The sequence below is a fragment of the Hyaloscypha bicolor genome (genome assembly GCF_002865645.1).
Source record: "Hyaloscypha bicolor E unplaced genomic scaffold K444scaffold_136, whole genome shotgun sequence".
Taxonomy (NCBI): Eukaryota; Fungi; Ascomycota; class Leotiomycetes; order Helotiales; family Hyaloscyphaceae; genus Hyaloscypha; species Hyaloscypha bicolor.
This window is the reverse complement of record NW_020194638.1, coordinates 1,647,535-1,670,911: the sequence shown is the minus strand read 5'-3', so window position 1 is coordinate 1,670,911 and position 23,377 is coordinate 1,647,535. Positions and strand designations below refer to the sequence as shown.

Here is a 23,377-nt window from a genome sequence, read left to right as displayed (position 1 = left end):
AAACTTAGCTGCTACATTTCCGCCAACCGGAGAGAAATACTTTAAGGTATAATCAGGGACTTTATAGAATCTTGCTTGGCTCTCAGCACGGGGAGCTCAGGATTCTGACGAGGCCCTCGTAGCCGAAGCTCCGTCCATAAAGTACCTGACAATCTCAACAGCCGCCCGTCATGTTGGAAAACAAAACATGATAATTGGCAGATACCTAAACTCATAGAAATAAGAATACAGACTGCTCTGTTGAACACCATCATGCTTTTCACTTTCCCATTGACCTGAGATAATGAAGCCGCACGAGATTGGTTCTCCTCTCAACCAATCCGGCCGGAAATCCAACGGAAGAGTTCATTGAATTGCGGTAGACTTTAAAACATGAATCTAGGACGGTCTGAGTATCTTACCAGTGTTTTTTGTGTTGGGGAAACATCTGAGGTGGTGCAATTTCACTCCCCAATGCCGAGGCTGCCATAATGCTCAAGTGTCGTAACGGCGTGAGGCCCCCTACTCAAACACAAATCACCACTTTTGAAACCGTTCAGTGGTTAGTTATGACGAGCACAAACGTTGTTCATGAAGATACACTCGGTATATTTTTCACACGTCTACACTCATAGTTTTGCACACATTTCGTCGTCCTTCAGTGGCCACACCTTCTTGAGGACACGCGTAATACCTGCTGAACATGTCAACTTTGTAGATGTGCCGCAATTGGTAATGGAATCTGCATGTCTCACCCACAAAGTGGGAAAGAATCAACAGTTCTCAGTTTCTCGTGAGGCGATGCAATAGTTGTATAGTGCCCGCAGCTACTAATACTTCACATGTGTCCCGTTTGCACCCCAACCGGGGAGCACGCAATCCAAAGCTCAAGAATGGCACAAGGACTGTCCGGATGGATCAGGCTCGATGCTGCATCATTGGGAAATGTACGTAGGAGCTTGGGAATAATTTGGTATTGGAAGGGGGACAACCGGCGAGGAGAATGTCTTGACTATGTCCGTAGAGTTTTCTGGCAAAAGAGTAAAAGTCGAATTATATTTGATTCGAGTGTGAGCCCTCCCTCGGGAGACTCTGGAACGGGCAGCTCCGTGTAATTCGTCAAAGGCATGCTCGTCTCTCATTGTTTGGCCCCAGCCACTTCTTTTATTGCTCGCACCTCCTTCCCTCCACTTCCCCACCACAACAACAAGACCTTCACAGCCGCATTCCCTGCCCATATCTGATCTGCGGTCTGAGAGCTCTGTTCTACACTTCTTGACTCTTTATACTGAAGTTGCTTCTCGCGACATACGGATCCAGTAGTCCCTTGAGAGTCCCGCTGCCTCCCTGTCTCCCACGACGAATAAGCAATCGCCGTTTTCATCTCGCTACTGCCTCTGCTCGCGTTCATCACAACAATCCCTCTTATGCAACGCGACCTCTAAGCGTTGCAATGTTCTCTACTCTCCTAGAAAGAATGGGATCGCCGTCTCGACCAACATCTCGCGATGGTGCGACGCGTGCCTCGCCGTCAGAATCTCTGCTTAGTGCTATCACCGTCGACGACTCCCCGCTTGGGCAATCCTCGTCCTCCACGCCCCCAACCAGCATTGGTGACAGCGTCAGCATCTCCTCGACCTCTTTGAAGCTCGAGAATATCGAACCAAACGAACGAGCATCTGCGGAGCCGTCTACTGAACGTAGTCGCCGTGCCCGCTCCAGCATTGGCACTTACAATGTCAAGGTCCTCAGCGGCACCGCGATACATGCTCCTAAGAAGTACAGCAAGGACCCGTCAGCCATTGAGTCGCGTAGAAGAACTATATCGGGCGACACACTTGTTAGTGCACTGGCATCGAACAATTCGTCAACCGAGACCGTAGAGAAGGATGCGAACCGACTTGTGCGAGACGGGATTGAAGCACTGGACTTGCAATGGTCCGTCAAGGGATTACCGAAATCGAGAAGCCAGATTGGTCTGGGAGGCAGTCCTAAAAAATCAGCCAAACGAGACCTGGATAGACGGCGGTCCACCCGCTCCTCCGGCGAGCAGATCGAGAGCCTGACCAAGAAGCTGAGCGTGTTGGGCAAGAGAAGCCGAAAGACCCTTGAAGATGGTCTAGCTGGACTGTCAAAGGCCAAACGAGAGCTGCGAAATCTGGCAGACACTCCTGAGTATGCGAAAATCGATACGAAGCCTGTCGTACACGAGGTGTGGAGCAATGGAAAGTTGGTTATAGCAGAGCCCCCAAGGAAGAAGAAGAAGGTTGAAGAAGTGGCTGTGGAGAAGAAGAAACTCACACCGGAAACCGACAAGAGGCCAGATCCCCCAAAATTCAAAGATGGCAAGAGAGAAAAGGTTTGGCTCAACAAGGGCCTCTATGCGGGACAAGAGCACCGAAACTTCGATTGGTTTGCCGACCAGTCCGGTAAGACGAGGAAAGATATTGTTGATGCTACACCCTACCAACCAAACAAGTTTATGCCTTTGCCCATGTGGCATGGCCAGCGATTGTTGCACATTGGAAGACACTTCAAACTCCCTTTCGATGTGTGCTCACCACTTCCCCCCGGACAACCGAAGCCAGATGAGTGGCGGAAAACCTCGAGTAGTAAGTATCCACTTTATGTGGTTGTCCATGTACTGTACTAATGGAATTTACAAGACCGATTTGTTGGCGACGCTGCAGCCATGTGGAAGAAGTCAAGTCTTTTCGACAGTTTTTCATCCAAGTGTGTTTGCACGCCGGAAGGCGGCTGTGACGAAGACTGTCAAAACAGAATCATGCTTTATGAGTGTGATGATACAAACTGTGCAGCTGGCCGTGACAAGTGCACAAACCGTGCATTTGCTGATCTACAAGAGCGTCGGAAAGGTGGTGGCAAGTACAGAATTGGAGTTGAAGTCATCAAGACCGAGGACCGTGGTTATGGTGTTCGAACTAACCGTTGCTTTGATGCTCATCAAATCATTGTTGAATACACTGGTGAGATTATCACTGAAGATGAGTGTGATCGACGAATGAATGAAGATTACAAGAACAATGAGGTGAGGGTCCATAGATGGGTGAAAAAGGTACTGGGCTAATCTATTCATTTGCAGTGCTACTACTTGATGTCTTTCGATCAGAACATGATCATTGATGCCACCAAAGGAAGCATTGCCCGCTTTGTCAACCACTCTTGCAAACCCAACTGCCGAATGGTGAAATGGATTGTTGGAGGCAAGCCGCGGATGGCCCTTTTTGCTGGTGATGGACCCATCATGACTGGCGAGGAATTGACCTACGACTACAACTTTGACCCTTTCTCTGCCAAGAACGTTCAGGAGTGCCGGTGTGGTAGCGACAATTGCCGAGGTGTTCTTGGACCAAAACCTAAGCCTCCAGTCAAAGAAAGCATCAAGGAGGCCGTGAAGGCGGGCGTGAAGGCAGGAAAGAGAAAGTTGAAGGAACTTCTTGGTGGGGATGAAGACGATAGGGAGAACTCGCGCAGTCCCAAGAAGAGGAAGATCAAGCAAGCGAAGGGCCTCAAGAGATCAGCTTCGTCGGCGAGCATGAAGATGGCGAAAGGAGCTGCAAAGGCTGTTAAGAGAACTATCTCTGCTCAGCTTCTCAACGCTCGTCGGGCCGTCGGACCAAAGCGAGTCATCAAGAAGACAATGAAGGGCAGTTCATTGAAGGTTTACGGCAACCGCAAGACCCAGATCTCCTCGAGAAACTCGAGCTTGACCATCGTTGCAACAGATGGAAGTCCTAAGCGTGGAAAGGCAAAGGTCTCGAGTCTAGGAAAGCGGAGCACCAAGAAGAATGTGGTTCGAAGTGTGCGTCCGACCAAAGGAGGACCACGAGCTGCAAGTGAGGGTACTATCCGTGTGATCAGCGTTGCTGGCGGGGACGAAAAATAGGTCCACGCAAAGATATGAAACGACGAGTTACAGATGATACTCTAACGGTATTTCCTGGGAATTGATGGCTATTTCCTTTGCCGTGACTCTTCTTCAACAAGAGTCTCTGTATGATTATCTACCTAATTCCTTGGTTGCGAGAGCATGGCGCATACGTTTTTCCTAAAAACTTGGGGGTTTCTTCGGGCTGGAGCATAGTGCGTGATTCTCGGCGTTGAAGGGGAAGCTGCAGCAACTTAGTTAGTATCGAATCATACGAGCTTTGCAATGATCAGTTCCAAGACGGTATTGAATTCATCCTCTGGGCGTGGGCTCGAGCTTCTAAAGGGGCTGTCTCGAAAGCCCCTATTCTGATTAGCGCGTTTTGGCACGCTAGCTCCCGCGCCTGGCTTGAATTTCATCGTGACTCGCATGTGTGAGAGAATCGTCATTTGGACAAACATTTTGTACATTTTTTCACCTGGGGTATCTCACTCACGCCGAATACGTCCAACGACAATCTTCACTTCCATGACATGATACCTAACTAGAATCCTCTTAAGACCCATTTCATTTCCTTCGATTGCTCGCGTTGGAGAACCCAGTGTTCTCGGAATAACCCCTTCATGAATACCAAAAGTTGTCCAGCACCGCCTGATCTCCAGCCTAGAAATCCCCTCAACTCCACACAACTTCTTCAGTCGCGGGAGACGGGTGAACCTAGACCTCCGCAGACCAGATATGCTACCTCGATAGCAGCGCGCCCTGCGCCGGTTGCGAAGTCATGGGCGCATTTTGTAGCTGGAGGGTAGGCACCTATTCCGTTCTGCCTTTTTCAGGCGATGCTGACATTTCATTCACAGAATTGGTGGCATGACAGCAGCAACACTGACGGCGCCTCTTGATGTCCTAAAAACGCGTCTACAATCCGACTTCTACCAAGCTCAGCTCGCTCAAACTCGTCTTATGAAAGGCATCTCACCACACGCACACCTCTCCCCTCTCCGCAGCGGGCTCCTACATTTCCGCGAAACTTTCCAAATATTGGGCTCTGTTCACAGAGTTGAAGGATGGCGGGCACTGTTCAAGGGACTCGGGCCAAATCTTCTTGGAGTGGTGCCCGCCCGATCAATCAATTTCTTCGTCGTTGGAAATGGGAAGAGGATAATCGCCGACTATGGAAACAAAGGGGAGGAATCTGCTTGGGTTGTTTTATGTGCGGCTGCACTGGCAGGAATAGTGACATCAACGGTTACGAATCCGATTTGGTTGATTAAGACGAGGCTACAGCTGGACAAGAATATTGTGGAGAAGACGGGTGGCGTAGCTGTCAGGAAGTACAGGAACTCGTGGGATTGTATAAAGCAGGTCGTAGGGCAGGAGGGGATTCGAGGGTTGTATAAGGGCATGAGCGCGAGTTATCTGGGTGTAACGGAGAGCACGCTGCAATGGGTACTTTACGAGCAGATGAAGAAATCCTTGGCGAAGAGAGAAGAACGAATCCTACTCAGTGGGCGGCCGAAGAATATTTGGGATAGAACTTTGGAATGGACTGGCAATGTTGGAGCTGCTGGCGGTGCGAAGCTTGTTGCAGCTCTTGCGACCTACCCTCATGAGGTGAGCCTCGCCCTTCCATCCTTCAAACATCAAGCTAATTGTATCCTAGGTCGCACGCACACGTCTTCGTCAAGCACCTACTGAAAACGGTCACCTCAAATATACCGGCCTCGTCCAATGCTTCAAGCTGATCTGGAAAGAAGAAGGCATGGTAGCCATGTACGGCGGCCTCACACCTCACCTCTTAAGAACCGTCCCCAGCGCTGCCATCATGTTCGGGATGTACGAAGGAATATTAAAGCTATTACATGCACCATCGTAGATGTGCAATAGAAAGAGAATCAGGGCAACCTTGTAAAATATCTGGGAAGGAACTTCGGCGTTGGTACCAAAGCACTTCACTTCGCTTCTGTGTATAACGGCACCGACTTCACTCTTGGATAAGATATGGATGTAAAACAAATGGCGAAGGGGCATCGGCGTTGCATTGGGACGGTTGTATGAATCTCGAGTATTTGGGTAGACTGGGTATACATACAGCTCTTGACAACAATAATGAAGAGATGAGCACATCGAAACCTTCTTCATTCATAAACGTGCTTGTGAGCTGCAGTGATAGTAACCCGCATAAAAGACCGCTGCACTTTTCCTCCATAAACAGAGAGCAAGCAAAGGCAAGAAGAGCAACGCTTGGTAATTAGAACGCCTGTGAACTGCGAAGTCCCATTATTCCCCTAGTAACGCACAGGAATGGAAGAGCTCCCCCTTACACCGAGTACCGCTCCCCTGCTCCATTCATACACTCATACCGTATGCGATCTTTGTAACATAGAAAGGTCATGATTGCTCATTATCATTGTGGTCGGGCGTGGCTTTTGTAGTTTTCGAGGTCTGCGTGAGCCGACTTCTCGGTCTGGTGGGCTTCACCATGCATTACGGTCCCAATTGGGATCTGCGAAAGAGCTTGTTAGTAAAGTTACTCTTTCAATGCCATCGCATGCCCTTCTGCTCTATCCAAGATCAAGAGCTTCACGCTCTGGGCTCTCGAGACAAGAAAGACCAAACTCACCTTGAACGAAACCCGCCAGGACCTTGCTTCCCGTCTGCAAAAGTGGATGTCCTACAACAATCTGCAGAAACCGCTGAAGACCCTCCCGTCTATGCTCAATAACATCATCACTAAACCGGTTCGTAAACACCTTCCCAGGCAGCGGTGGGATCGTAACACGAGCGCTCTCTCTCTCCAGAATGTCGCGGAAGTACTCAAAGTCTGAGTAACGTCGGCGCACAACACTGTGGTGGAGCTTGAAGGCGGGGATGTTGGTTCTGCACACGATCTCGTAGTCGGTGTACATGTTGCGGCCCATGCCGTGGGTGCGCGGGTTCTTCACCTGAGGCGGGTGTTAGTCGGTGTTGTTATTGGGACCGAGGGAGAGGTGAGGAAGTCTGCGGTTCGGTGCAGGGCTTGGGGATTGGGAGCTCACCTCAATTTCGAGGAAGTTCTCTGGCGGGCCATAGATCTCTTCGAAGCTCTGCTGGCGCGAATCTGGCATTGCCTGCATCGTTGCGGTTCCTTGGTGGCGCGAGCCTTGTCCTTCTTGCAATCCGTGTCCTTGTCTTGTATATTGAGGGGAGAAGCTTCAACCGTGAATTTGGAAGATTGTTGAAAGGTCGCGTGATAGAGCAGGTCTCAGAAAAAAGGAACGCTGTGATACGAGGAAGTCACTGAATGCCAAAGCACTTTCTTCTTTGAGAGGCGCGGGGCAGCTTTGAGATCACGTGCCTTTGGGATCATTTCAAGGTTCTCCTCGCGATCGTCCCATTTTCTGCCTACTTGGGATGAAATCACGGTGGTACAGTTATCTGCACGACTTGCGTTCTCCTACGTCTTTGCATTTGTGGTTTTTGCATGGTCAAGTGGCATAGCAGCTCTGCGATAATTATTTATTGATTCAACGTTCTTTGAGATGACGACGTTTGTAAAAGTCGCTCTGCTGGTCGGCCCGCTCGTGAGCCCTGCGATCTGCGGCTCTTGTTACTTCAGCTAATACATCTAGTTGCTTCTATTGTTGACAGGCGTGGCAGGGTGAGCAACCGTCGAAGTTCGAAAGATTCATTGTCTCAATCACAGCTAACTTGAACAATGTAGCTTCGCTTACTCACAGATCAAATTCCTATCCCTACCTATCCCACAATCTCTTGCGCTCTTCACGGTCGTCCTACCGCTCTTGACCGGTTTCTCGACAATAGTCGTGTACAGCTTGATCCAGCGATCCTCGAGGAATGAGCAGAACCGACTCACCATACCCCTGATTGCCGTTATCGGGTTCCAGCTCATCTACGAGACAGTGGTTACAACTCTCGCATTGACTCACATTCTGCCACCGGATGCGTTGGTTTGTGGTCTTCGCGATAGGTGGATGAAGCTGGTTGTGGCCGATGACGGCGATGCTGTAAGGGCAATCCAGGACAGCTTCAAGTGCTGCGGATTCAAAACAGTCAAGGACAACGCCTTCCCTTGGGGGAAACCTTCACCATGTCAGGATATCTTTCATTACACCAAAAGTTGCTTGAAAGCTTGGAGGAAAGCAGAGCAGGTAAATGCGGGCCTACTGTTACTGGTGGCTGTGGTTGTGTTTGTACTGAAAGTATGACCACCATGATCGCGGTCTTCGCAAGGCAGAGCTGATAGCTTGGATACAGGTGATTTCAGTCATCGCTCTCCTTAGCGGCTCCTCTTGGACTCACTCAAAATGGGTCCGTCTTTTCAACCAGTTCAGAAATCAAGCTGCAGAGGAGCCCGAAGGTGATAATAGAGCAAATATGAGAAGACTGATCGAAGAGGGTATTGGAGCGGAAACGTACCAAGACGAGCCCAGTGAAGGGTTCTCGCCTCGGGCACTAGAAGCCAGTTCTGAGCATCATGAGGAAGGCCCCCGAGTTGTGCAATCATCACTACTGGATAGCGGGAACGAGTGGCGCGATGATGGAGAGAGTCACAGGCACTGAATTTCTGCTCACAATGTGAAGACATGGGGATCTGGTGCATATTGTTGGAGCCTGGGGCTGGTGGTGGATTTAATCAAGTTCTGTTGGGGGCATTTGCACCTATTACGGAGGGTAAAATGCGAAAAGAGAGAGTTCTCCTTGGTTTCTCCTTTATATTCCTGGTATATCACTGCCACCTAATCGGTAAACAGATACAGGACTTCCGTTCGTCATGCCTTCTGCAAATGAGCATCTTGAAGATATCTCGTAACACAAACCCCACGTGCTTCCCCTCCATCCCCCTCCCGCGACGGGAGTCGCTTGTGGCCTGCACTCAGCCCTGTACAGTGGGGCAGAGCAGCACTTCAAGCCCCGGCGCGAATCATGAGTGCATCTCGCGCTGCACGTCAGTCCAACCCTTCGTCTCTTCGATACACAAAACCCCCCCGCTGCATGTACCGCGGAACCCACGGCCGCACCCCATTCGCGCGTCACTCTCACACGGCCATACTCGGTCTTCGAAGCACGCTGGCCGTGTAGTGCTGGTTACGGCCGGGCTATGCCCCTTTGGAACACCGAGTAGGCTAGCCGAGCCTGCCCCACCAATGACCGCCGCCCTGCCCCCAGCATCGCCGCGGGCATTTCACTGCTTGCGGCCTGAGGAGTGCCAGCGAAGCTCGCAGAGCCGCAAGAGCACTTCGCACACCTCCAAGAAGGTGGGCGAGCACTTCATAAGGATCCTCCAAACCATGGTGGGCGGTCAGATCAGATCAGATCAGATCAGGTCCAGGTCCAGCTCAACTTGCCGCCCCGCGATGCCCACGACACTGCTTTGAGTGCGACGCTGAACTTGCAGTCCTGAGGATGAGATGAAGGAAGGCACGAGTCCGCACGCCGGGCCAGAATGGCCTGGCAACACCAGGCGCGCGTGGAGGAGGAGGGAGTCCAAGGTTGTCTATCACACTGCTCCCGGCTACTCAACTCGTCGCATCCCCAGTCCAGCATCGTCGCCCAGAGATTCAGCGCAGCACAATGAGCGATATCAGCCTCCGGCAGTCCAGACCGCCAATCTGGGATATGTCGATAATTACTTCCCCGTTCCGAAGCCAGGCGCCGGAAACCAGGACTCGAATTTTGACAATGTAATTCATCAACAAGGCCCTAGTTCTATTGAGAACTCATTCTTTTCTCTTTCCTCTTATACGTTAGGTCCTAATCCACCGAGGTCTCCTCATCTAATGTTTGATGGCAACGATTCGCATTCCCCCCTCAGTGGACGGCCGCAAATGTATGACCAGGACTTTATGTGGGATGGACTACCTTCCGGGAATGCTCCCCTAACTTCTGGCTTTGAGGATATGCAGATGTCAGACTTACATCACGGAAGCTTTGGGAGCTTGGATGGCAGCATGGGATTGTCGACTCCCGATACGGCGACCTCCTCGATGCACTCGGAGGACTTTGTATTCCCTATCGTTGACCAGACATTCGGCCCATCAGGGACCACCGATCCAATGACTGGCCTGGCTCTACCAGGTAAACCGCTCTTCATTCAGCTCTCCCTACCCCTTTGAGCGATCTTCTTGCGTGTTTGGTGTTTCCAAGTCCTACCTCTCTATTCCTCCCCTAGATCTTCGAAACTGATTATTACTGCTTAGACGAATGGTACAAACAGAAGTTTGATTCCCCTTCTCCAGGTGCTGTTAATCCGGGCTCTCCTCAGTATATCGAAAACTTGCCGCTCGATAATGAATTCTTTCAACTGCCGGAGTGGAACCACAATTATGGAGAAGTTTATACAGAGGACACAATCCAATGGCCCTCGCCGTCAACGACCCTCGTTCCACAACAGATCCCAAGCCCACAACTAGGAGAGCCGATAACTCTTACGATCAATCCCCCAATCCCATGGCATTCTCAAAATCAAGCCAGCAACTTGCAGTACAACGCGACTCCCGGTGTTGTCACTTTCCAACAACCTCCCGGCCCTAATTACGCCACACACGTGAAGAGGCAGGAATTCCTTGACGTTGGTCAACCAATTGACAAGGCCCTTGCTCCGGAAGCAGTCACCCCCAGTGCTGAGAGCGAGAATGGGAGTTGGGCACTCGTCCCTTCCTACGCGAACAGTGATGCGTATGCAGCATCCCATGGCTCACCACATTCTCATGGGTCTCCGGCCTCACACCCCCCTTCACCTTCACAGGATGAAATGGAGCACCAGCATATCTTCAGTTCCAGACCAGATGCTCCTAAAGTCAAACTTCCACGTGGTCGTCAAAGAGGTCTCACCGAGCTGGAGAAAAGGCAGGCCAGGGATGTGCGAGAGGCAAAAGCTTGCTGGGCTTGCCACATTTCGAAGACCAAATGTTCTCCGTGTTCGCCTGGTAAGCCTTGTGAGCAGTGTGCAAGACTTGCCGGTAAGAGGCGATTCTGTCTCTTCTCTTGCTTCAATGATCCGCTTGAGTCCTTGACAACCTTGCTCATCCCCAAGTACCTCAACGGACACTTCACCAAGGCCAACGTTGAGAATTTTGTGACGGCCAATGCAACTGGATGGGGCAAACGACTCATGCCTGTTCGCTTGAGCTGGGGATATCAAGACCCCATCGGCGTTGAAGTGGTTACTCTAGATCTACGGCCCAATTCTGAGATGGGCTTCCACCATCAAGCGGAAGCTACTAACGAAATGATCACCCGGCCGACGTTTAAACGGATGAACAGCCCCCCCCTAGGAATTCCACTGGCCGATGTAGACGAACTGCAGAACGAATATACCCGGTACGTTCGAAGTATTGTTCAGAATGACATTATGGAGTATGTTCCCTGTGGATATATCGACCAGGGCTCAGAGCTCCCAGAGAAGCTTCTGCGTGCGATCTGCTCCTTTTATGGTGCCACTCGCGAGAATGACAACGAAGTATTTCTTACTTCCATTCGCAATTCTATCGCATTCTTACTGACCTTTTCCAGTCCGACCTCCTCCGTCAGGCCATCGAGATGCACGTAACTGCCGTCATCCTCGAAAGAAGCCTGACCCTCGACGACGAGTCCCAGAGCCAAGTCCAACAGCAACTCCAAGAGATATACCCGGAAGGATCCGCCCCAAGATGCGCGCAACGACAAATCAAACTCGCCTTCTACTTCCTGCAAGAAAAACGAATCTTGAAAGTACTCAAGGACTGGGGAAACATGATGTGGTCAACCAGCAACCACACAAGCAAAGACAACGAATGGGCAACCGCCTTTAGCGTCTTCCTCATGATGATCCTCGTTACTGACAAGATCTTGGGCGCCGCGTGGTACTTCTGCGAAGCAAACATCACGCATCGACGGCATGATCCAATCTCGGAGCGCAGGCAGTTCCAAACGCTGGTTGCGTTGACAGAGAAGGAATTATTCGAAAGGTGCAAGGAGATCTTTCACTGGAAATTCAAGACTCGAAAGGGCGGGAAGGAGGCCTGCAATCCGATTCGGGATGGCACCGAGGCATTCCAAAGCAAATCGAAACTGGCGTCGGTCGACGGAAGTGTGAGTGGCCTCGTTTGGGATTTACAGGCGATTGTTGTTGATTACGGTAAGATTGGTTCAGATCATTCGGAGAGCTCAAGGCTAACATCCCGCAGAAAAAGAAATCCGCTCGCACAGATCCGACCCGGAGTCCGAGTCATTATACACAGACGACGGGCGATTGGCGTGCATATTCTTGGATGACTTTTTGGGTCGCTGAGAAGATCCAGTCTCCAAAGTTCGGATCTGATGGGCATTATGATGATTATGAATGACTATGACTTGTCTTTTGGGGCTGGGATTGGAGCGATTACATACCACAGAGCTTTTTGAGATCTTATTCTCCTGTATTTACCAGATCTTCTCTATACACGTTGGTGATCTTGGTAGAAGCTGTGTACTTAAACGGCAGAAAACCCAAAATTTATGACTCTTCTCGATTGCTGCATAAAAACAAAACCAACCATGACTCTTGACTGCAAGGAAAACAAAAACAAAACTATGTATGACTCTTCTCGTATTGAAGGCAGTAATAAAGGCTCGAGATCGTCATGACGCACGCTGAAGCCTCACTCGTCCCTGGCTCCTACTCGGTACAAATACTCCGCAAGCAGGCCCAGCGGGCCTTGGGCCAGAGTGGATTGGCAATGCTTGGTGTGTTGGATGGCGAAACTGTCACCACCTCCCCACCTCCCCGCATACGTCAAACTGTCAGGTACGCACGCTGTCACCACGGAGCGAAGCCCCTGCAAGCGGCGCTGATGTAGGAGGCGTGGCGAGGCCCGCCCGCATCCGCACAGCAAAGCCACTTGTGGTGGCACAGCCTGCTCTCTCTCTCACCGAGTTGTCGAATTTGACCATCTTCGTTCTTCAGCCTTACAGAGATCGATCGCTTGGTGCGAACACGAGCACAGGGGGACACTCGCCGCGGTGAACGGATTATTGCCGCCAGGAACTCGAAATGACTCAGTGGAGAGTTTTGTATGCGCCATATTATTCGGGGCCGGGTCGTCCTTTGAGGGGGGGCGTTGCTCGACCGGTGAGCGCGCTGCAAGCGTAGTCGACGGGGCGAACCTGGAACCGCAGGCCACACGGAGCGAAGGGCGTTTCGTTTCGTTTCGTTTCGTTTCGCTGAAGCCTGAAGCCTGAAGCCTGGAGCGCATGGAGCGTGAGTGTGAGAGGCCTCACCGGCGATCACGGACAACGGATGGGTATGACGTCCCTGATGCCTACGATGCGACGACGCCAATCTTCCGGAGATCGACAGCGGCTGTAAAGTAGTAAAATGCATGACCGGTTCCGCGGCGCCAGGTGGCTGCAGGTGCAGGTTGAGCGTTGAAGGGGGGGGGGCCAGGCCAGCCAGCGACCAACCCTATCTTATCTTGAAAGCAGGCGCACCGATCGACGGGGACCCTCGACGTCGTCACGCCCGTGACCCGTCCACGGTCCGTCAGGGGACAACCTTGATGATGATAACCTTGATGATGATAACCTTGATGATGATAACCTTGATGCGGACGAACAGGACGGCCGTGGGCCCAGCTCGCCGCCGTTATTCGACAATTCGAGGGGGGGGGGGGAGCGGATTGGGGATTTGATTCGATCTGGAGGCGTCTGAAGATCGTGCGTGGGTGGCGTTCGCTCGCCCTGCGAAATCTCGGGTCGGCCAGGGATGGTCTGGTGAGCCGAGGACAGGAGAAGAGAACAAAAGAACAATGGCCGCATGGAGTCATGGACTCAGTCGACCAGGGGCCTGCACGCCCAGTGGTGGTGGCGGCGCAATGTGCAATGTGCAATGTCCAATGCCCAATGTTCATGTCCCAATGTGAAATCTGCAATCGGTCGGTGGATCTTCACGCTTCGGCATTGCATTGCCAAAAGGACTCAGTCGGATCAGTCCTTGGCCCCAGGCATGTGCAGCGAGCGGGTGGCGAAACGGGGGGCCTGGCCGACCGAGATCCTCACGAGTGGCCAGGAGGCCCCGTCTGTTAGGCGACCACTGAGCCCCTTTTGGGCATCCTGAAAATCCATGATATGCGCCAGCGAGGCTGACCTTAAGGCTTTACTTTAAACAGCGTTAAGCTTGTTTGATTCACCATGTGCACCTCACTTGCAAGGACTGCCGCTGGGACAGGGCACATAGCCACATCTGGCGCGCCCAGCTGGTCAACGGTTGTACCTTCAGTAAGTTCCAGTTGCCTACATATATATATCTATGGAAGACTTGCTTCCCAGGCATTCTCCTCTTCACACAACGAATATTCGTCAATCAACGTGAGACAAAGATCCAGATCTCAATTCAAACTCTGTTACCTACCATCATCCTCCATTCAAGTCGTTTTACATTCACATTCACCATGCAAATTCCAACATCAACAACATCCTGCCTCGCTTGGGACAAGCCCAAGCCGAAACCTGGCACCCGCGATCCTAGTATGACTCCCCAATTCCAAATCCATGCTCTTTCCTTGAAGAATCCTTCAGCAACAACTCTGTTGCAATGTTCTGCCTTTGGAAGACCAATGCTAAATTCTTTTCTCCAGTCTACGGTGGAAAGTGTGGCAAGACCATGCAGGATACGGGTACGGATGGGGATAAGGGCAAAAGAGACACGGGTATGCTCCAACACCTAGAAATCTTCGAAAATCTCAAAACAACTCTAACACCCCCCTTCAGGCTACGGGTCCTGAAGTCAAGGACATCACTGCCCAACCCAACAAATCAACAAATCTCAATATTCTGCCTGGGTGAGTCAGTCCTAGGTTGATTTTGTATTTGCCTTGCCGCCCAATGGTGGCTCAGCGTTTGCCTTGGCGACTCGGAGCCAAGCGGCCGCTTCGCTACCTGATCCTGTTCGCCCCCCCCCCTTTTTCTTCACTCACTAACACGTTCTCCTTCCAGGTACACTCGAAACTTGCACAATCCGTCATACTTTAAGCGCCGAGCAATTGAGCCACGCATCGCCGTCCCAATGTCGCATGACAGCCCCTCCCTCCCGGCTTTCCTGACCCCGTTTTCGACCCGATAAGACCCGTCCGCACGTCTCCCGATTACCAGTCTCGTCTTTTGCCTCGAATCTGCCTCGAATCTGCCTTGCTTGCTTGCTTGCTGGCTTGCTGGCTTTCAATCACCGTCACCACTGTCCCTCGAGATCACGAACTCTTGCGACACACACCCCTGATTTTCAATCAATCTTCTCTGCCAGCAAGCCCCTGGCTTGGCTCGAACAGCACGTCACCACGTCATTGCGCTCAGCTGCCTCAGCCTCATCGCCTCGCCCCCACGTTACACGAGCCTCGCGCCCTTTCTGCGCCGCTCCGACCTTTCTCGGTGGCTGTGTCAGAGTCCATTTCTTGTTTCTTTTTGGTTGGATCGCATTGATTTGCATAGATGGATGGGAACGGAGTGTTTTGGTTTATGATACCTAGAATAAAATTGCCCCAGGGCTCGCGCCCTTCCTGAATTTGCATGGCTGGTCGTTTTGGCATTCTGGTTCGCTTTTGTCTACTTTTCCATTTTTGGGGCTCGAAGCCTTGTGCGTGTACTTGTAGTTGATTGGTTGGTTGGTTGATGGATTTCTTTCCAGTGTGTTGGTGGTGTACGAGTACGATTATTGGTTCAAGTTTTTTCGCGCGATGGATGGATCGCTTTCGTCCATTCCAAGGTGTCATTTTATCTTTCAATAAATCATACAAACATAAGACCACAGCAATCCATCAAAACGTGCCCCCCTATTTCGTGGTGGAAGAAATGCCCAGCAGGTACCCCAACAGGAGATCCCTTCCTTTCCAACTGCGGCAACTCGTGCTGGGAATTCGTGCTCATCTCTCTCTTGAATTCAACGGCCGCTAATTGTGCCAACATATGTGGTGAAGTGTCATCCGACTCTCCCAATTTTATCATCCCGTGATGGTGACTCTCTCGTCCTGCTCTCGAGCGTCGTTTCCCGTAAACACACGAAATTCCCCAGACAGCCAGGATAACCAAAATAATCCCCGCCCACAATACCAACACAAATTCCGGTCTTCATCCCACTGGACAGACTTTCAGATCCATTGTTCGGAGTCGAAGTGGTGCTTTTTGCGCTAATGGTGTTTTGGCTCGAAGGGAAAGGCGGTCGACATGATGGAGCGTCTGGGGTTGTGAGTCACCGAGGAAACTGGCAAAAACAACATTAGCCAGCTTTTCATGAATTCTGAGGCTCACTTACTTGTCGACGACGACATGGGACACACCATTACTGATAAAATTATCTCTCCGATGTGATCTTCGCCGTGTTGATATATATATGTATCCCGCTAGAAAAGACAATTTTTGAGGACTGCCCTCTGAATGCATGTCCCTTCGGTGGGGACTGGAATGTGGGCTACTGATTTTGGTACCACCGCGAACTTTCCGTCTATAGACTTTCACGCACCTCTAACTCATTTATCTAGCCAGTACTTTTCCATCAGCAAACGTCGTCGGGACGGACTTGAGTCCGATCCAGCCCCTTTAGTGAGATTTCGAGATTTGTTTCACGATTAATTCCTCACTGCTGACTTGACTCAGTGTTCCTCCCAATTGCCGCTTTGAAATAGAAGATGCAGAAGACGAGTGGTCCTTCCCATATCCCTTTGACTACATCCATGACCGGGCTCTAGCAACCTGCTTTAAAGACCACGCACCTGTTTTCCAATCCGCTTTCAATGCCTTACGTTCAGGGGGTTATTTCGAAGTGCAAGGCGTCGTCATCCCTTTTCGATGTATAGACGATTCAATGAAAGGCACAGCATTCGAACGGTGGCTGGGACTTGCGAAATAGGCGGCAAATGCACTCGGCGGGGCTTTTGGAAAAAGTCCCAAATTACAAGTCGTACTTCGAGCAAGACGGCTTCGTGGATGTCGTTGAGAAGCAGTTGACTTGGCCGATTGGAAGTTAGGCGAGAGACCACGGATGAAGATGCTTGGTAGGAGGAGTAGGGAAGATGTGCGTTCTGGGTTGCATGGGTGGAGTGCTGCCGTACTGACGAGAGGCCTCGGCATGTCGTCTCAGGAGGTTGAGATCTTGCTGATGGAGGTGAAGAATGATATCAACTCGAATTGGCTACACGCATATATCCCGATGTACGTACTACCAATGGCATTCGGTGATGGTGGTGCTAATACTCAGCAGTTTCATTATATATGGCAGGAAACCTATGCCAGCAGCCACTTCTGAGCTGGTCACTCAACCATAATCGGCTGAACAAGACGCCGCTTAGCTTCCTGTTTTCAAATAGTATATTCTGTGCTATTGTGTGCAGCTTGGATCTTCAACATAGCAATCATAAAAGGAAAATCCGATGAAGACAAGCGCCGATATTCTGTTATAACAAGTGATAAAGCACAGGTTTCACGACACGTTCAAACGAAAGTTTGCCATAACGACGAGAAGTCAAACACTTGACTAAGCTAATTGAAGAGGTCCATAACAAGGAGGTCTACCCGTTAGAGGACGTCCACAGTGTCAGCAGATGAAAGTCCCCATCCCTTTGCAGGACTCCTAGAGATCAGAAGATCAAAACATTTTGGGTGCGAGACCATCTCCGATCCAGTGAGAAAGTAGTACCGGTATGCCAGCAGTGGTGACATTTCTGCATTGTTGTCAACGAAATTTTACTGTCAGTATTTTCTCATCCCGGGCCTGCTTGCCGTCCCGGACACCGCGACTGGGCCTTTCCTCGGTTTCGAGTATTAACAGGGCGGAAGTGTCCCAAGAAGGGGCAGAAATACTTCCTGATTTGGGCTATGGAGATTGTGGCCAGGAAGCCCTAAAATATTGGCCATGGCGAAACACGCGAGCAAGATCATTTCACACGGCCATTAAAGATGTACGTCGTCTTTATAAATAGTATTGTATTATACATTGCTATATACAAACCAACTCCAACGCTTTCGTATATGCTCATCATAACATCATATTTCCAAACACTCTCCATTCACGAATCAACCCTCCACATCAAACACCATGCTTCTCATAAAAATCCTCATCATCAGGTAACCCCTGGTTCAACTACCGATTTGCGTAAGTATTATTCCTCACTGACCTCTCCCCTCGATGTCAATTCCCATTCCCATTTGTACTGATATTGAACGATCCCGGCTTCATGGCAGATTTGTGCACCTGGTTCCCAACCGGCGACGCTAAGGCGCGATCCGAACCGCCTCCAAGACTGTAAGTAAGGTTTACAATCTCATCAGCATGCATGCGTCCCTCAGCCAAGCCGGCAAATTGATCATTCGGTTGCGGTGGCGCCGGGCTCTCACCGTATGGTCTTCTTCCTGCACCGTATTCCCTTGGCGTCCCGTGAAGTCTTCCATTTTCCATGTTGGCAGCAGCGTCGGTATAGTCTTCCGGCGCGAAGGAGGTGCGAGGGTTGCTTGCGTGGTCGTCGGGGTTGAAATGGTCGCCTTATGGGTCTGGAAGCATCTTGATTTGGATTCGCGGTCTCGTATTCGAGCATCTTGATGAACTTGTAGAAGCCGGGTGCAAGTAATTCGCCGAGGATGGGGCTAACCGCGATATGAGTGGAGCCTGTGGCTCGCGGCGGACGGGCCGAAGGAACGTGCTAGATTGACGGACCCTCCCGTGAAGTAGACGCTTGTGAGCTCTACTATGAAGAGGGATAGACAAATGCCGACGGGAGCGATGAATATGCCTTTGTGCTTCTCTCCTTCAAGCATGAAGATTGTGAATACCAGTTCGGCTGAGAGGAACATTTCGATGAATAGACCTTGGATGACGGGTGTGCCGCCACCGAAATATGTGCGGACTGTCAATAAACCGGGGAAGAGGGCAGAACGTATGGCGGCAGCTGCAATGCCTCCGAGGATTTGGGCAATGGTGAGAAATAACCCTCGAACATAAGGGAGCGCACCGATAAGACACACTCAAAGGGGGGCGGCCGGGTTGATTTCAAAGAACTTGCTCCGGCACTTCTTCGTTTGGTGTCCTCGTGGAAGAATGGGAGGACGAATCCAGGTTTATCAGAAGACGCGTTGATATTCATCTTGTAGGTTGAAAGGGGCTCACCTGAGCTGTTGGCGAGAAGAAAAAGCAATCAAGTGAGAGGATAGAGAGGAGCCAATAACAGGGAGTATTATAGGCATCGATGACTTAACTTTGGTAGGAGAAGGAGGAGCAACAATGTCATCGCCGTGTCCCTGAATATGTAGTAATACGAAGGCTCAGAAGAGACAAAGATGGAACACTAGGGGAAAGTCATGACGGGTTGTGGCAGCAGTAACTCCTTGAAGTAGTAGCTGGTGCTTGAAGAGAGGCAGGTTTGAGCAAATCTCGCCCTCGACTGCTTCGCGATTCACATTCGCCTCTATTTAGGTCATGGCGGGTGGTAGCTCCTTACCCGGCTGCAGCCCAATCGAAGATTAGATTTCCTGCAGCGCACCAAAACTCCTACTTAGGGATTGAAGCTTTTTTTAGCATAGGGTGATTCCCGGGGCTGTTGTGTTTCATTGGCAAGAGGAATAAAGTCCCTGCTCAGATCTGGCGATCCGCACGGGAGAGGAGAGACTTGACGACTGAAGACTGCCAAACTTCGAAAAGAGGTCATCACATCGGTGGCGGAAGAGGTAGGCATGCACATGTTATCATGCTCAAAGACCCGCCACTCGCCAGAGCGTCCAGACTATTGACGTCGGAGAGTAAATCGATAGGAGTTTGTCACTCTTCACTTCACTTGAAAGCTCTCGGCCACATAGTAGCCGCCTGAAAATCCGAGACGCCAGTTCTCGAGTCGAGGCCGCAGCGCACGTGTAATTTGGCAGGACAAGATCTGCTGCTAATTTATCTGGCGATGTTCATGCCGTGCTGAGTGAACTGACATGTTCTGGAACCTTGGACATCTGTAGCGACGCGAGGTAGTGAGACCCGCAAACCGCAGCCTCGTGATACCAATGAATTCCAACCGAAATAGAAAAGCAATCCCTTGACAAAACAGCCACAATGGCTCTCCGATACACATGTCAGAATGGTTCAACCCAACTATCAGCTCTTCATCACAAGGAAGACGCGGTCTCACGTGATCCAGAAACAAGCTTTCCAGGCTCCTTTGGCTCCAGCTGGGACGAAACTGGACAATGGAAGTGAGGTACGTCTGGAGATTTCTGACATTTAATCTTTCAGCAGAGGAAAACTGGTTGTTGGGCCTGCACTTGCTTTTTTGCCAGAATATCCTGACGTGTTGGTTATTCAAAACTGCTTGCTCTTATCCATGACTTGATGACTTGTTCCCAAGCCACACCCCCAGTCCGCTCGAGCCACAGACAACCCCTACCTCCCCGTTCATGACTTCTACCTCAGACGACGGCCCTCCTGTTCACACAATTCCACGATTGCGTCCGCTCGTGTCCCAACACTACTTGTACAGAGCACTCCTGCCCCGAACATCGGATGCGCGCCATCTTTGCGTTTTGCAGCCGCAGAGCTGATTAGGGGCCTGCTGCGGCATTTCCATCTCTCCTTACAACATGCGCCCCCCAAGAATCATCATAGCCGTGGCCTTCTTCCTGACCACGGTATTCTTGACATTCCTGTCCCTACGATCCTCGCACCCCCCTCACACCATTACGACAACAGCGCCAGCGGCACCGAAGACGGGCCTACAAGCACTCTTCGCCTTTCGAGCGCCCTTCTCTCTCTTCCCACCGAATGCCGTCATCACCTTGACACACGATAACACTACCGCTTTTCTAGCTCGGCCGGCTGCATTTGGGCCGTATTTGCCAACAGCTGGACTTAAGGGACAAGTGTGGATAGGGAGTGGATTTGGAGATGATAGCCTTCGACAAGGTGCAGTCGCCGCAGGGGCCGAGGGCGAGTTAGGCTGCAGTGATGTGCCAGGGTGGGTGGAGAGCGATGCAAAATCTGGCGCTGCGATATCTGAAGGAGGAAAATCCGGGGATGGTAAGTCTGCGACGATTACAGCAAGGTCGAAATTACACAAAAGGGGTGAAGATGGCCCCTTCGATGACCGGGCTGCAGTGCCGGAGAAGGGAGCGATAGAAGACAATTCAAAGCCTTCTGCGGACGATGGTACTGATGACTACCTTCACCATCCCTTGCCCGACTCAACCGTATCGAAGTCGACAGACAAACCTACGGATTCGAGAGCGGACCACGCGGACATTCAGTCAATACAAGAAGGGGCAGAGATTTCCGGGAAAGTCGTGCTTTTGAGTCGCGGTGGCTGTGGCTTTCTGGAAAAAGTCAAGTGGGCACAGCGCCGGGGGGCAATTGCTCTCATTGTCGGCGACAACATAAAGGGTGAAGGATTGGTGCAGATGTACGCCCGAGGAGACACATCGAATGTGACGATACCAGCTGTTTTCACATCGTGGACTACAGCACATCTTTTATCTTCTCTGATCGGCCCAGGAAGCTTTATCGAAGACATCATTGATGAAAATGGAAAGCCAGCTTTGAAGGTCCAACATACAGACAAGCCAAAGAAGGCAAAGAAGAAGCATGATTCTCAGCCTACCTTTACAGTCACAGCCCCAGCCACCAAAGCAACAGCCACGTCTAAGGCGCGGAAGAAGACATCAACTAGAACAGAAGAGAAACCGTCAGGGATCACCACAGAAAGACCAGGGTGGTTTAAGTCTCTTTTTTTTGGTCCGAACAGAGGGGGTTCAAAGTCAGAGAGCAGCCGACCACCGAGTAGCGGGCAATTAGATTGGGTTCTAGTTGATGATTGGAAGGATGAGCATGGACCTGGGTCTGAGAAGATATCGACGAAGCCAAACAAGAAAGCAGATTCCAGCAAGAAGACGTCGCAAAAGGGCAAGTCTAAACCAGCCAATGGGGATGATTTTGTAATTGGTGTTCAAGATTGGAGAGATCCTGATCTTGTAGGATCTTCAGGGAGCAAAGATGCCGACACGAATGCCAAAGGATCCGCAATAAAGGCAGATGGGAAATCAGATGGTACCAAGAATTCTTCTCCTCGGCCGACTTCGCCGGGGAAGAAGACTGCTGGAGGAGCTCTCCAAGAAGTTCCCGAGCACGTGCCTCCTCTTCGTGGCGGTAGCATTACCCCAGGAAGTGGGGAGTACAACACAAAGAGTTCGCCACCAGATGACAAGTCTTCAAAAAAGGACGACTTGAAAGGTGTGACTACATCTGGAACCAAATCGAAAGGACTTCTTACAACCATTTTCGGCGATGATGAGGAAGACGTGGAATTTGTGACAAGCACCTCGAGTGAGGCCGAAGACAACGTCTCTCTTGATGATAATGAGGGGGATGGCGATGATGAGTATGAGGGATTGTGGGTTACTCTAACACCTACGAGTGGTGCAAGCCCTTTCCTCGACACACTATTGGTGTTAGTAGTGAGCCCTTTGGTCACTCTAACGATAGTCTATGCTCTGCTCCTGATTCGATCTCGTATCCGAAGACGCCGATGGAGAGCACCGAAGTCTGTCGTCGAAAGACTCCCAGTGAGGACTTACCAGACCATTCAGTCACCTGGAAACCAATCTCCTAGATTACCAAGCCCGACAAGCTCATCTGTCACAACCCCGCTCCTTCAAAGCTCATCTCCTATGAGACCACGACCACGATCCAGAACGACGACGGGAATACCAGAGCCTGGAGATTTAATTCGCGTCAATTCACACCCCCTGCAAATACCATCACAAACACCTCGACCTCCAGAGCACGAGAAGAATGCGAGCGAATCGAGTGAGTGGAGAAAGCACATGAACAAACAAGTGGAGTGCGTCGTTTGTCTTGAAGAGTATGTCGATGGGGTCAGTCGGGTGATGAGTCTGCCTTGTGGTCACGAGTTCCATGTTGATTGCATGTAAGTTGGATCTCAGCCTGTTGCTTTGGTACCTTACTAACAAACTTGCAGTACACCGTGGCTAACCACTCGACGGAGGACTTGCCCCATATGCAAAGGCGACGTCGTTCGTTCTCTTGCCCGGGGCTCCCCATCGAGTCCTCGCTACGAACCGTATCATGATGACAGTGACGACGATATCCAGGCCCAAGCAGCTGAGACAGTAAATAACTCTTCAACCTCTGCACTCCCTATCGATGGCACTCTTGATGAGGAGGATGTAGAACAAGGCATTGTTTCTCCAACACCCAACCGTCCACAAAGAACGGACCGAACAGGAAGTTGGAGAGGTCTACTGGCCAGCAGTCTTGGATCAACATCACGAAGTCCAAGGCCACCTCAAGAAGATCGAGACCGATAGACTTTTTTTACTGTTACCGGAGAGCTTTCTGCTTGGGTGTATAGGGAGGGTTTGGGAGGGCGGATCGGATCGGTGCACAGCGAAGGCGCATACCACTCGTTTACATTTTTTTTATCGTCAGTTGTCTCGCCGCTATCTCGAGTTGCGGTTGTAAGCATAGTCGTGAGGATACCATATTGTCTCGTAGAGGAGAACGCTTTTGAATTGTCA

The 23,377-nt window shown here is 50.9% G+C and overlaps 9 protein-coding genes across 9 annotated transcripts; 6 read left to right on the top strand and 3 right to left on the bottom strand.

Moving 5' to 3' along the window:
- Positions 1-1,432: 1,432 nt before the first annotated feature.
- K444DRAFT_646529 (mitochondrial carrier) lies at positions 1,433-5,744 on the top strand (the record flags this gene model as incomplete). The annotated part of the gene is made up of 7 exons (XM_024885208.1): positions 1,433-1,955; positions 2,103-2,591; positions 2,646-3,028; positions 3,083-3,754; positions 3,990-3,994; positions 4,729-5,482; positions 5,532-5,744. 7 exons carry the CDS (start codon positions 1,433-1,435, stop codon positions 5,742-5,744), a joined length of 3,039 nt encoding a protein of 1,012 aa, XP_024731159.1.
- Positions 5,745-6,345: 601 nt separating this feature from the next.
- On the bottom strand, positions 6,346-6,984 carry K444DRAFT_540546 (sorting nexin-3; the record flags this gene model as incomplete). The annotated part of the gene is made up of 3 exons (XM_024875722.1): positions 6,346-6,374; positions 6,492-6,813; positions 6,907-6,984. 3 exons carry the CDS (start codon positions 6,982-6,984, stop codon positions 6,346-6,348), a joined length of 429 nt encoding a protein of 142 aa, XP_024731158.1.
- A 188-nt stretch (positions 6,985-7,172) lies between these two features.
- Positions 7,173-8,613, top strand: K444DRAFT_139380 (uncharacterized protein). The gene is made up of 4 exons (XM_024870526.1): positions 7,173-7,419; positions 7,480-7,508; positions 7,572-8,019; positions 8,126-8,613. The coding sequence occupies exons 1-4, from the start codon at positions 7,390-7,392 to the stop codon at positions 8,429-8,431; spliced, it is 813 nt and encodes a 270-aa protein (XP_024731157.1). The 5' UTR covers positions 7,173-7,389; the 3' UTR covers positions 8,432-8,613.
- On the top strand, positions 8,136-9,666 carry K444DRAFT_139330 (uncharacterized protein). The gene has a single exon (XM_024870525.1). The coding sequence runs from the start codon at positions 8,455-8,457 to the stop codon at positions 9,244-9,246; it is 792 nt and encodes a 263-aa protein (XP_024731156.1). The 5' UTR covers positions 8,136-8,454; the 3' UTR covers positions 9,247-9,666.
- Positions 9,280-12,140, top strand: K444DRAFT_634999 (uncharacterized protein; the record flags this gene model as incomplete). The annotated part of the gene is made up of 4 exons (XM_024883819.1): positions 9,280-9,946; positions 10,069-11,330; positions 11,384-11,987; positions 12,037-12,140. The coding sequence occupies 4 exons, from the start codon at positions 9,280-9,282 to the stop codon at positions 12,138-12,140; spliced, it is 2,637 nt and encodes an 878-aa protein (XP_024731155.1).
- Positions 12,141-16,131: 3,991 nt separating this feature from the next.
- On the top strand, positions 16,132-17,036 carry K444DRAFT_699993 (uncharacterized protein). The gene is made up of 3 exons (XM_024888003.1): positions 16,132-16,298; positions 16,357-16,417; positions 16,472-17,036. Exons 1-3 carry the CDS (start codon positions 16,253-16,255, stop codon positions 16,722-16,724), a joined length of 360 nt encoding a protein of 119 aa, XP_024731154.1. The 5' UTR covers positions 16,132-16,252; the 3' UTR covers positions 16,725-17,036.
- Positions 17,037-17,778: 742 nt separating this feature from the next.
- On the bottom strand, positions 17,779-18,434 carry K444DRAFT_618710 (uncharacterized protein). The gene has a single exon (XM_024881377.1). It carries the CDS (start codon positions 18,267-18,269, stop codon positions 18,003-18,005), a length of 267 nt encoding a protein of 88 aa, XP_024731153.1. The 5' UTR covers positions 18,270-18,434; the 3' UTR covers positions 17,779-18,002.
- K444DRAFT_699977 (aquaporin-like protein) lies at positions 17,969-18,832 on the bottom strand (the record flags this gene model as incomplete). The annotated part of the gene is made up of 1 exon (XM_024888002.1): positions 17,969-18,832. A coding segment is annotated over one exon (378 nt), but the record flags the coding sequence as incomplete, so codon positions are not given.
- Positions 18,833-20,428: 1,596 nt separating this feature from the next.
- On the top strand, positions 20,429-23,167 carry K444DRAFT_539901 (uncharacterized protein; the record flags this gene model as incomplete). The annotated part of the gene is made up of 2 exons (XM_024875670.1): positions 20,429-22,767; positions 22,819-23,167. 2 exons carry the CDS (start codon positions 20,429-20,431, stop codon positions 23,165-23,167), a joined length of 2,688 nt encoding a protein of 895 aa, XP_024731151.1.
- Positions 23,168-23,377: the final 210 nt, after the last annotated feature.